The following is a 13,784-nucleotide window of genomic DNA, read 5'->3' on the forward strand; positions in this document are numbered from 1 at the left end:
ATAGGTGGAAGGAGGTTAAGGTGAGGGTGATAGGCCGGAGAGGGGGTGGGGGCGGAGAGGTCGGGAAGAAGATTGCAGGTCAAGAAGGCGGTGCTGAGTCTGAGGGCTGGGACTGAGAAAAGGTGGAAGGAGGGGAAATGAGGAAGCTGGAGAAATCCGGAGGGCGCCTCCTCCATCGCCAGACCATGGCAACACGATGCCTGGAGGAAGAGTGACTCATCTTCTGCCTAGGAACCTTCCAGCCACAGGGGATGAATGCGGATTTCTCCAGCTTCCAGCTTCCAGCTTATGCCCAAAAAGTCGATTCTCCTGCTCCTTGGATGCTGCCTGACCTGCTGCGCTTTTCCAGCAACACATTTTTAAGCCCTTTCATCTTAAGCCTATTCCCCTATATTGTTTTGACATTTCAAGCCTAGGAAAAAGGTTCTGATTATCCACCCTATACCTGCCTCTCAATTTTACAAATTTATCAGCCTCCATAGCTCAAGTGAAGACAATCCAAATTTGTTCAACCTCTCCTGAGACCTGATGCATTCCAATCCAGGCAACATTCTGACAAACCTCTTTGATACCCTTTCCAAAGTCTCTGCATCCTTCCTATGGTGTGGTGAGTGGAACTGCACATAACTCTCCAAATATGGCCTCACCAAAGTTTTATACAGCTGCGACAAGACTTGACAACTTCTACACTCAATGCTGAGACTGATGAAGACAAGCCTCCCTCTTCTTATCCACCTTATCCACTTCTGTTGCCACTTTCAGAGAGCTATGGACTTTGACCTCAAGATCCCTCTGCACAAAGTTCCTAATGGTGTTGCCACTTACTAAATACTTTCTGCTTGCATTTGACCTTCCAAAATACATCACCTCTCGGATTAAACCAGATTAAACTCCATCTGCCATTTCTTTATTCAACTTTCCAACTGATTTATAATCGATTGCATTCTTTGACAACCTTCTCACTATCCACAACTCCAGCAACTTTCATGTTGCCTGCAAACTTACTAATCAGACATTTTTATCCAAATCATTTATATATCTTATAAGAGCACAGGTCCCAGCACTGATCCTTGCAGAACATCACTGGTCACAGATCTCAACAGAAAATCACATTTCCACAACTACCCTCTGTCTTCTATGACAAAGCCAATTTTAATCCAACTTATCAACTCACTTTGGATCCCCGGTTCCGCAATCTTCTGCACCAGCCCACCATGATGGACCTTATCAAATGCTTTAGTAAAGCCATTGTCGACCACATCCATACCCTGCCCTCAATCATCTTCATCACTTACTCAAAAAATTCAAACTGTTGAGTCAAGACCATCTCAAAAAAAAAGCCATGTTAACTATCCCTAATAAATCCATTTGTTTTCAAATGCGAGTAAATCCGGTCCCTAGGAATCATCTCCAATCATTTCCCTTGGTATTTCCCACTGGTGAAAGGTTCACTGGCCTATAACTTCCTGGAATATTCCTGCTGTCCTTTTTAACCAAAGGAACAACATTGGCTATTCTCCAAGCTTCTGGTACTTTGCCTGTGGCTAAGGAGGATACAAAGATCTCTGTCAAGAACCCAACAATCTCCTCCCTTCCTCCCTCAGTATTCTGGAATAGAACCCATCAGGCTTGGGGAGCTATCTATCTTAATGCTTTTCAATCCAGCTAACACTTTCTCCTCCTTAATATGGATATGGGAGAAAGCGAGGACTGCGATGCTGGAGATCAGAGCTGAAAATGTGTTGCTGGAAAAGCACAGCAGGTCAGGCAGTATCCAAGGAGCAGGAGAATCGACGTTTCGGGCATGAGCCCTTCTTCTTCCTGAAGAAGGGCTCATGCCCGAAACGTCGATTCTCCTGCTCCTTGGATGCTGCCTGACCTGCTGCACTTTTCCAGCAACACATTTTCAGCTTAATATTGATATGCCCTGGAATATTGATACTGTTTCCTAAAATCTTAACATCATCCATTTCCTTTTCCTTGGTGAACACTGATGCAGAGTACTTATTAAAGACCTCATCTACTTTCTCTGACTTCACATATAAATTCCCTCCTTTGTCCTTGAGTGGACCTACCCTTGCCCAAGCTACCCTCTTGCACCTAAACATACGTATAAATGCCTTGGGATTTGCTTTAATTCTGCTTTCCAAAGACATTTCATGGCCACTTTTAGCTCTCCTAATTTCTTGTTTAAGTTCTTTCCTGCTTCCTTTATATTTCTCAAGGGCCTTGTCTGATTTTTTTTTCCTGAAACCTTACTTATGCTGTCTTTTTGACTAAACTTTCAATATCTCGTCATCCAAGGTCACCGTAACTTGCTATCTTTATCATTCAAGAGAAAATGAGGTCTGTAGATGCTGGAGATCAGAGATGGAAATGTGTTGCTGGAGAAGCGCAGCAGGTCAGGCAGCATCTAGGGAACAGGAGAATCGACGTTTCGGGCATTAGCCTGAAGAAGGGCTAATGCCCGAAACGTCGATTCTCCTGTTCCCTAGATGCTGCCTGACCTGCTGCGCTTCTCCAGCAACACATTTCCATCTTTATCATTCACCCTCCCAGGAACATGCTGATCTTGAATTCTGATCAACTGGCCTTAAAAAGACTCCCACGTGTCAGATGTGGATTTATCCTCAAACAGTCTCCCCCAGTCTAATTTCTCTAGTTCTTGCCTAATAGTGTTGTAATTAGCCTTCCCCTAATTTAGCATTTTCATGCTAAACTACTGTGGTGGGGACTGGGAAACAGAGCAGTAGGTCAGCATGTGGCATAGTTGGGGAGACAGTAGAGATTAAGTCCAGTTAGTTTACTAGGAAGAACTAACAGGGCCAAGTTAATGAACATGGTGGGACTGGCGGTCTGAAATGCATGCAACACAGCAAGTAAAGCAATTACGGCTAAGGACCAGTCTAACCCTTATCCACAAGGATTTTAAAACATTTGGAATTTATGATCACTATTCCAAAAAGCTCCCCCACTGAAACTTCAATCATCTGGCCAAGGCTTCAATACAAGGTGTAGTATGGCCCCTTTTCTAGCTAGATTATTTACATATTGTTTGAAGCAGCCCTTCTGGATGCACTTAACAAATTCTGCCCCATTGAACACTTTGGCATTAACGGAGTCCCAATCAATAGTGGGAAAATTGAAACCACCACTACAACAATCCTGTTGTAGTTCTATTTTTGCATAAGCTGCCAATATAATTGTTCCTCTATTGTCTGCTGGCTATTGGGAGTCCTATAGTATAACACCATCAGTGACTGCACTTTTCCTATTCCTGAGTTCTACCTGTATGGCCTTGTTGGATGAGCCCTCCATGCATCTGTGACATGATCCTTAAATGGTGATGCAACTGCCCCAACCCTTTTAGATCCCTCTTTATTATGCCGGAAACATCCAAATCCTGAAACATTGAGCAGGCAGTCCTGCCCTTCTCTCATCCAAACTTCTGCAATGGTTACAACATCAAGATCCATGTATTAATTCAGGTTCTAAATTCATCTGCCCAAATTGCTTTATTTGCTGCATTACATACATTTCAGATCGCCAGTCCCACCACGTTCATTAACTTGGCCCTGTCTGTTCTTCCTATTAAACTAACTGGACTTAATCTCTATTGTGTGCCCAACTACTTCACATGCTGACATACTGCTCTGTTTCCCAATCCCCACCAAACTAGTTTAAATCCTCCTGAGTGGCACTAGCAAACCTCCCTGCAAGGATACTCCTGGCCCTTCAGTTTAGGTGCAAATTGTCCTTTCTTGTACAGGTCATAATGTCATAGGGAGGTACAGCATGGAATCAGACTCTTTGGTCCAACTTGCCCATGCTGACCAGATATCCTCAAGTAATCCAGCCCCATTTGACAGCACTTGTCCCATATCCCTCTAAATCCTTCGTATTCATGTACCAATCCCCACCACCCCCACACACACTCCCCATACACTCACACACACTCCCCACCACACACACACACTCTCTCCACCCCCCCCCCCACACACACACAGACTCCCCACCACAACAATTAAACAACAGTTAAAGTTATATTAAATAGTTTTTAAAAAATAAATGTTGTAATTGTACCAGCCTGCACTATGTCCTCTGCCAGCTCATTCCATTGACACACCACCGTTGTATGAAAATATTGCCCTTTAGGTCCCTTTTAAATCTTTCCCTTTTCACCCTAAACCTAGTCCCTTCCTCCTAGAACAGTGCTTTGGCCACACATTCAACTGTATTATCTTCCTACTTCTAGTCTCACTGGCATGTGGCGCAGGGAGTAATCCTGAGCTAGAGGTCCTGCTTTTCAACTTTCTACTTACCTCCTTTAAGTCCCTTTGCAGGACCTCATCTCTCTTCCTGCTTATGTCATTAGCACCAATATGGACCATGACCTCCGGCTACTCACCCTCCTCTTTCCGAATGTCATATGTCCACAGAGACTCTTTGATCCTGGGACGTGGATCATACTGGAATCTCACTCATGGCCACAGAAACACCCATTTATGCCCGTATCACTAACATTCACCTACACTTCAACCCTCCCTGCTGCAAAACAGAACCAACGATCTGGCTGCTGCTTTCCAACGAGAGGCCACCACAACCATACTGCTCCCCCTCCAACACACTCTTCCCACACAAAGACACCGCTACTCCTGGTGGTCACTCATCTGTCTGGTTGATCGTTTGGCGTGACCACATCCCTGAAACTCTTATCTTAAATCCTTCTGCCTCGTAGATGCTCCTCTGAGGCCAACTGCTGATCTGACCAATCCATGTAGTCTGAGAGGAGCTGTAGGTGTACACGCTTCCTATAGACAGTTGTCAGGCACATCCTCAGACCCCCCATCTCTCACATCTCACAAGAGTAGCATAGCTCTCCATTAACTGCCAGTATAACCTCTCTACTAACTAGTGGATTAAATGAAAAGGAAAGGCCTTGCCTTGAATGCTGCTGACCATCTCAGTGAAGCTTGACACTCACCAAAACCTGCACTTCGATCTCAACAGCAGCATTTTGACCATCTAGCCCATCTCCACACTGGCTGCTGCCACTAGAACTTGCCTCTCTTTCATGCTGCCACGAGGAAAGAAAATCTTCTCCCATAATCCTCCTAAGTCGTTTCTCACTACCACCCTTTTTTGGACACACTTCCTGCTGTTGAGCACCAGGTCCTTTCTGACGCCTTGTCTAGTTATAGCGAGTTAGCTGACTTCTCCCAGAATCCTGCTCAGTCACTTGTCACCACTGCTCTCTAATCAAGAATCACTTGCTGAATCATTCACTTCTTGCTGAGATGCAAGCCTTCAACTTCTCCTTGGGTAACATCGCCTGGTCACTGCTCTACATTTTTAAACCAAATCACCCCGATATTCAATTAGCAGTTTCATTCCTTGTGCAATATTTCAAAACTGAAGTTAAATATATTCTAATGAGGCCAACTGCACTTAAATAATAATCTAACATTTAAGTTTCTATTGAGAAACATATACCAGTAAGAGAAAAACCCAAAATTTACAGGTTAAATTTTCTGGGAATTGTGTCAACGTTTTCTTTTTGGAAACTAGATTTGTTTCATCAGCCGAACTCCTTTAAAACAACAGTTAAAGTTATATTAAATAGTTTTAAAAAATATTGTATCTGCAAAGATTCATTTTAGCATTAAACAATTTGTTGCTTTTTAATATACTTGTGCTATTTTATTATTTGCAGGGTGTATTTCAGTTTAATGCTAAATATGTCAATGTTTGCAAATTTGCAACTGAAGGATAGCAATGGGGATTGTGTTAACAATACTGCTTACAAAGATTTGGTCCTGAGCTTGATTGCCATATTGGGTATTTCTAGCATTATTTATTTCTCACACCATTTAGAGTTTCAGCCAGTAGCTCAATGTGATTGTTATGGCCAAACAAACAGTATGACATACACAAACAACCGCGTGTTAGACTAGGTCAGTTGAGCTGAAGTCTGGTTCATGAGTTTGAATGGTAAGGGCAGTAAAAGAGCTTGAAATAAAATCACAGCTTACAGATTACACATCTAAAATATAATACAATTTGTACTTTCAAATTGTGACATGGCGGCTTATATAATTCTGTTGTGGAAGGCAAACAATTGAATTCACTTGTATCCTCCAGAAAACATGGAGAGTCACAAGCACGAGCTTTGTGCAGAAGTGTTATTGGTCTATTTAATTAAGTAGATTTCACAGCATTAGTAAATAAAATGTCTTTATGTTCAATAAAATTCAGTCATATCTCAACTACACGTGCTGTTGAAACAATCTCAGCTGCATCCTTTTTAATGAAATGCTTTTTTCCACACATCAAGTACTTTACAGCAGCTTGCAAAAGATATCTGTTGTTTCAAAATGGGAAGAATATTTGTCTGTAAACTTAAAAAAAACTTTCCAGACCATTTGCAAAACTCTTAATTGTTGTCAGTTATACTTACAGGGCGAAAGATGTGAACATCCTGATTTCGAGACACCAGATGAGAGCTTTTGGCAATGCAAGTAGCCGTTTCTAGTTTATCTCCAGTCAACATCCATATCTGGAAAAAGCAAGCATAGCTCCCATTAAAATGCAAGTGTGATAAAGCTGACAAGTGCTCCAATACACATCAACAGACAAATTCAACTCAAGAAGTGCACTCAGCAATCTGACTTTAGAAGTTGAAGTAAAGTGAAATTCTGGATCATTGACTGCTACATTCAGAGAAGTTAAACAGTCCAAATCTGACAAACCCAATTGCAATTGTCCATTTTACTAATTCCATAAGTAATAAAAGAATGTTGATTAGTAGGTTTAGGCAGTAAGTGTTTAAATGTATTGTGAAATGTATCATTTGTTAGTTCCTTCAGGCCTACCCCTCCTTGGAGCTTTCAAGTAGTTAGTATAATACAATGTGATTTGATGGCCTGTTGAATAAAAGATGGTTTTCTAAACAAACTACACTTTTCAATAGTGGAGAGCGAAACCAAAAGGATTTTCCACAGAAGAATGTGAGATAATATCTTTTCTCAGATATATTGCATAGATTATTTTCTAAATGCGGAGAAATTCAGAAATCTGAAGTGCAAAAGGACTCAGGCGTCCTAGTCCAGGATTCTCTTAAGGTACACTTGTAGGTTGAGTTGGTCGTTATGAAGGCAAATACAATATTGGCATTCATTTCAAGATGACTAGGATATAAAAGGGATGTACTTCTGAGGCTCTATAAGGCTTTGGTCAGACCACACTTGGAACATTGAGAGCAATTTTGGGCCCCATACCTAAGGAAGGATGTACTGGCCCTGGAACGGATCCAGAAGAGGTTCACGAGCATGATCCCAGGAATTAAAGGCCAAACATATGAGGAACATTTGAGGACTCTGGGTCAATACTCAATGGAATTTAGAAGGATGAGGGAGGATCTTACAGAATTGTAACTTAGGGAATACTGAACAGCCTGGACGTTGGGAAAATGTTTCCATTACCAAGACCTGAGGGCACAGTTTTAGAAGTAAAGGGAAGACCCTTTGGAACACAGATAAGGAGAAACCTCTTCAGTCAGAGTGGTAAATCTATGGAATTCATTACCACAGAAGGCTGCGGAGGCCAGACCATTGAGTATATTTAAGACAGAGGTAGATAGGTTTTTGATTGTCAAGAGGATCAAAGGTTGTCAAGAGGATTTAAAGAGAGACTTGAGAAGAGCAAAGAGGGGATATGAGCAGTCTTTATCAGGTTGAATAAAAGAGAACCCTAAAGTTTTCTATAGGTATGTGAGAAATAAAAGGATGACTAGGGTAGGAATAGGGCCAGTCAAAAGCAGAAGTGGGAAGTTGTGTGTGGACCCTGTGGAGATTGGAGAGGTGCGAAACAAATATTTCTCATCGGTTTTCACTCAGGAAAAGGAGAATATTTTAGAGGAGAAGAATGAGATACGAGATATTAGACTAGAAAGGATCGAGGGTAGTAAGGAAGAGATGTTATCAATTCTAGAAGGAGTGAAAGTAGACAAGTCCCCTGGGCCGGATGGGATTTATCAGACGATTCTCTGGGAAGGTAGGGAGATGGTGTTGGATCCTTTGTCTTTGAGCAGTCATTGTCTACAGGTTTAGTACCAGAGGACTGGAAAATTGCAAATATTGTGCCCTTGTTCAAGAAGGGCAGTAGTGATGACCTACGTAATTATAGACCAGTGAGCCTTACGTCTGTTGTAGGAAAAGTTTTGGAAAGGTTTATGAGAGATAGGATTTATAATCATCCAGCAAGCAACAATTTGGTTTCAGATAGTCAACATGGTTTTGTGAAGGGCAGGTCATGTCTCACAAACCTCAGTTTTTTTGAGAAGGTGACCAAACATATGGATGAAGGTAGGGCAGTTGACGTGGTGTACATGGACTTCAGTAAGTCCTTTGATAAGGTTCCACGTGGTAGGCTGTTGGAGAAAGTACAGAGGCATGGTATGAAGGGTGATTTAGCAGTTTGGATTAGAAACTGTCCTTCTGTCAGAAGGCAGCGAGTGGTGGTTGATGGAAAACATTCAGCTTGGAGTACAGTTACTAGTGGTGTGCTACAAGGATCTGTTTTTGGACCACTGCTGGATCACTTTATAAATGACTTAGATGCAGGCATAGGTGGATGTGCTAGTAAGTTGCAGATGACACTAAAACTGGTGGAGTAGTGGACAGTGTGAAAGAATGTTGCAGGTTGCAGGGGGAATTGGATAATTTGCAGAATTGGGCTGAGAGGTGGCAAATGGAGTTCAACGCAGATAAATGTGAGGTGATCCACTATGAGAAGAATAACAGGAAGGCAGAATACTGGGTCAATGGAAAGATTCTTGGTAGAGTGGATGTGCAAAGGGATCTTGGAGTCCACGTATAGATCTGTGAAAGTTGTCACCCAGGTGGATAGTGCTGTTAAGAAGGCATTAGGTGTTAGGTTTTATTGGTAGAGGGATTGAGCTCCAGAGCCATAATGTCATGCTGCAACTATACAAAACGCTAGTGCGGTCGCACTTTGAACATTGTGTGCAGCTCTGATCACCTATTACAGGAAGGATGTGGAAGCACTGGAAAAGGTGCAGCAGAGATTTACCAGGGTGTTGCCTGGTCTGGAGGGAAGGTTTTATAAGGAAAGGCCGAGAGACTTGGGTCTGTTCTCATTGGAAGGATGAAGGCTAAGAGGGGATTTGATAGAGACATCCATGATGATCAGAGGATTAGATAGGGTAGACAGTGAAAGTCTTTTCCCCAGGATGATGTCGTCAGCTTGTACAAGGGGGCATAACTACAAATTGAGGGGTGATAAATTTAAGACAGATGTCAGAGGCAGGTTCTATACTCAGAGAATGCTAAGGGCGTGGAATGGCCTGCCTGCCAATATAGTTAACTCAGCAACATTAGTGAGATTTAAACAATCCTTGGATAAGCACATGGATGATGATACTGTAGGGGGATGGGCTTAGATTAGTTCACAGGTCGGCACAACATCAAGGGCCGAAGGGCCTGGTCTGCACTGTATTGTCCTATGTTCTATGTTATGGAGAGAAAGTGGGAGAATGGGGTTGAGAAACTAATTAGCTACGATTGAATGGCGGAGCAGACTCAATAGGCCACATGGCCTAATTTCTGCTCCTACATCGTATGGTCTTATGATCACAAATGTTAAAGCCCCTGAAAGCTATGATGTCACCAACTAGATAATCCTGGGATCACTGATATTCAAACTGGAGATACCCAAGCAGAAAACTGGCAAAAGCATAATATACAACTCTTTCCAAAATGAAGAGTGAACAAATGATCAAGGACCCACTTTGTAAATAATTTTCTGTGACTAACGTCACATTCCATGTTGCAAGCATACATAAAACAACATACATATTTACTGTTTTGTTCACCAGACACAAACCAATCCACTTGCTGAAATTATACACTTTTCTCTCATCCAAAGTGCAAGATCCACAAAAAGATATGATCATGACATTTGCTTAAGTAGAATTATGTATGTATTCTACACAACTCAATTTTGAACAGGTATTATTGAATCCTTCTCATTAAGTGTTCTTCAGTCTTGGCCCTCCTACACAGAACATGTAATGTTTTCAATTAAGACTTCAATTAATTAAAGTCTATCTTATTTAAAAATGGCGAAATAAGAGTACTTAATTCATCGCAAAAAGTTTCACTTATATTACCTATGATGTACTTACATAGGGAGTTCCAGAGTGGAACAAAGATAGCAGAAAGATCGGCACCGAAGTGTGTGGTGGTGTATAAAACTGGGGCGATCACACCAATTAGTAAGGAAACACAATTGAGGGATTTTGTGATGAGAACAACTTTAAAAATGTAATATAGGGGAACAGAGATATTTGTGGGACAGTAGAAAGGAGAATTATGGACGGCGTTCATGTGGGATAAAATTAGGCTGGACCATGTTGTAGGATGGATGGTTTAGGGTTGGGGAAATATGACAAACATCTTATTTAGAAGATCATAGTTTAGCGTTTCATTTATGTTCTTTAGTGTTTTTCAGTACAATACTGCTTAAATGACAATTATGACTCATGAGAATTGTACAATTCTGACCTTTATTCCAGCATTTCTCAACATCTCCAGGGTTGGTCTCACATCTGCTTGTAGTTGATCCTCCACTCCAGTGAGACAGAGAAGTTCCATTTCTCGCTCAAGACTCTCCACGACAGCTGCCACCTTTAGTGACCGATCATGAACACTTAGTTTTGCTTGATTATACCGGTTCTGTAAATAGTGGAAGGAAACAATTTTTCAACTGACAAACTGTAGTGGAGAATGTTGAAGTTGGGTAGAGATATTCTTAGTGAGCACGACTGAATAAATACTTCCACAGTGCTCTGTATGGGTAGTTCGAATCTAACACAACGCAACCTGAAATAACAACAGAAAACGATGGAAATAGTCAGCTACTAGTTCTGAAGAAAGATGGATGACCTGAAATATGAACACTTTTATTGTCTCCACTGATGTTACCAGACCTGCTACATATGTCCTGCTCTTATTCCATCATCCATATTAATTTCCTTTTGTTTGTGCACAACTTTGGACAGGTTTACAAATTAGCAAAGAATCTTTCATCACTGAGTACATAATACAACAATGTAATGTAAATGGCAGTGAGCAGAAAAAAAATCCTGTCCTTTTTTGGCATGTAGGTTGCCTTGACTACGAACAAATTATAATATTTATGTCCATAAGGCAGTTTGCAAAAAACATTCAGAGCCCCTGGTTTTATAAATAGAGGTACAAAAACCAGAAAGTTGAGGCAAATCTCTTTAAATATTGGTTTGGCTTAAGCAGGGAGCAGTGTTTCTAAGAAGGCCACCAAGGTCCTGGGTGGGGGGGGGATTTAAGTTTAAAATAGGACTATAGAAGCTGAGACGTTTGAGGGAAGATTTAATTAGAGGCATTTAATGAGTTTTGGGAGAAACTACTTCTACTGTTTGAAGGATTGGTAACCAAAGAAGAATATTAAAAGCAACTGGTAAAAGAGCTCAAGGTAAACTGAGGTGAAATTGCATGTTATTCAATTATATGCCAGGTTGTTACAACCTAAACAAAAACAGAAATTTCTGGAATAGCACAGCAGCTCTGGGAGCAAGTTCCGAAGAAACGTCAACTCTTATTCCTCTCCACAGATGCTGCCAGACCTGCTGAAGTTTTCCACCAATTTCTGTTTTTGTTTTTGCTTCTGATTTCCAACATTTGCATTCTTTTGGTTTTTTTTGTTACAACCTACTTTATTCAAAGGAAGATCAATTAAAAAGCTGCAAGTGGCACAATGCAACCCAAAATCAATCCGAGACATTTTGGCACCATATTCGGAGAGTTTCATCTTATTTTACGCCAGCGTGCGTTGACAGAATTTAAACTTATTGTAATTTCACACAAACAGGTGTAGTTAAAATAATATTAAGAAATATTGAAAAGATTAATTGGTCAAATTGTTGGATATAGCAAAAGCAACAATCCTGGGACAAAGTTTTGATTTTCTCTATTTATAGTCGACCTAGAGATTACCCCTGTGCTAAATAGCATTGATTTCCCAATACCAAAATCTTCCCTACCTTCATGAAAACAAAATTCTATTATTTTTCCCCATTAATGCGATATGGGAATCACTGGCTTTAAGGCTAGCAATTATTGCCCACCCCTAATTGCCCAAAGTGCAGTTAAGGATCAACCACATTGTTGTGGGTCTGGAGTCACATGTAGGCCAGACCAGGCAAGGATGGTAGATTTCCATTCCCAAATGGATTTCCCTGTCAATCACAATGGTTTCATGGTCATCATTAACCTCTTAATTGCAACTTCTCAGTGAATTCAAATGCTTTCAGTGGTCAAGGTGTGACTTACACCCAGGTCCCCAGAACATTGTGTGTCTTTGGATTAATAGTCTAGCAATAAAACTAACAGGCCATCATCTGTCCTGCTGAGTTAAAGATGTTGCAAACTTGAATTAAATAACTTAATAATGATTTACCATTTCCAATAAGTTAGGACAATTCTCTCTTAATAATTGTAAATATGGCAGAAATCATGCCCACTAAAGTAAAACTTAAAGGACATATTTTACTGCCGACAACGTACAATAAAAATGCATAAGCTACTTATTTGCAAGAATGCCATATAAATCATGCTATTTTAAGATTTGCGGACTGCAAGATAATCCTCCGTTCACAGTTGCACTAAATGGGTCAAAGTTAATAAAGACTTAACTAATACCCTGTTTTAGTTGCAAGTTCAAATTCAATTAAAGTGCCACTAATAAGATTTGAATTGCAGCATTGCAAATATATTGGACTTATGTATAGAAAATGAAATAATTAATTTGTGGCAGAATGTGTTATAGGGAGGATCTACTACAATGCTGGGATCAAATTCAAATACATGTGATTTTCAATAAAATAAATTGAGATCAGTCTCAAAAGTCAAACATATGAAATAAAAACAGTCCCAAGCTCTACTTTTGTTCTTCTTTGATTAAGACAGCATTTCGTATTTAAAAGAGGTCAAATGAAATCAGACTTTACATTGTTCAATTGTGGACCAAATCTATACCAACTGTGATTGGGAAAACTTGGTCCATTTAGGACCACCAGATGAACACTGACTTCACTGAACAAGAGGTGAAGAATCTTTGTCATCATACTCACATTTAGCATGACCAACATTCTTTTTTCTAACTTTGTTGCACATCTACTTGCTTCTTTGATTTCAGACTAATTAAAAATACATATTTCCTATTAAATATCTTTGCCTGTTAAAATACATTACCAGCTTAGTAATTCCATCGTGATTTGCAATAGCTTATTTTGAAAAATACACAAATTTGCACACTGGAGGTGGGACACTTTAGTTATAAAATTAGTGCTGCAACTCCACGATGAGTGAAGTTTTTAATCCATAATGTTTGACTATTTCCTACACAAGTAAAACACAGATAGTCTTCATTTTTTGATAGTTATCATTCATAGTTCAAGAGCTTAAAGGCAGAACTTGATGGGTAAGTCACAATCCCAGTGTTGGCTACAATTCCAGGAACTGGAATGGCAGTGGCGGGCTGACGGATATGATCCTCTCAGAGATGCTAATTATAAGGCCATGTCAGAGCACCCCATTCAATTAGGCTTGGTGTCTAGGTTCCAGAAGTGGAAAGTCTATTCAGTGACTCTGTGGATCAGGCACCCAGCTTTCCTTGCTGTGTGACTGATGGTAATAAACAGGTGATCAACAGCTGCCAGGACAGCAGGT

At 40.6% G+C, this 13,784-nt stretch overlaps 1 protein-coding gene across 1 annotated transcript in view; it reads right to left on the minus strand.

The window, feature by feature from the left end:
- The window catches only part of atp9b (ATPase phospholipid transporting 9B), a 346,071-nt gene that overhangs the window by 32,017 nt on the left and 300,270 nt on the right, over positions 1-13,784 (minus strand). The window contains exons 19-20 of the mRNA XM_043688616.1: positions 10,584-10,754; positions 6,458-6,556 (exon numbers count right to left, since the gene is read on the minus strand). Coding sequence (XP_043544551.1) covers positions 6,458-6,556; positions 10,584-10,754 — 270 coding nt within the window. The remainder of the gene's footprint in view (positions 1-6,457; positions 6,557-10,583; positions 10,755-13,784) is intronic.

Source organism: Chiloscyllium plagiosum, chromosome 4 (assembly GCF_004010195.1).
Source record: "Chiloscyllium plagiosum isolate BGI_BamShark_2017 chromosome 4, ASM401019v2, whole genome shotgun sequence".
Lineage (NCBI taxonomy): Eukaryota > Metazoa > Chordata > Chondrichthyes > Orectolobiformes > Hemiscylliidae > Chiloscyllium > Chiloscyllium plagiosum.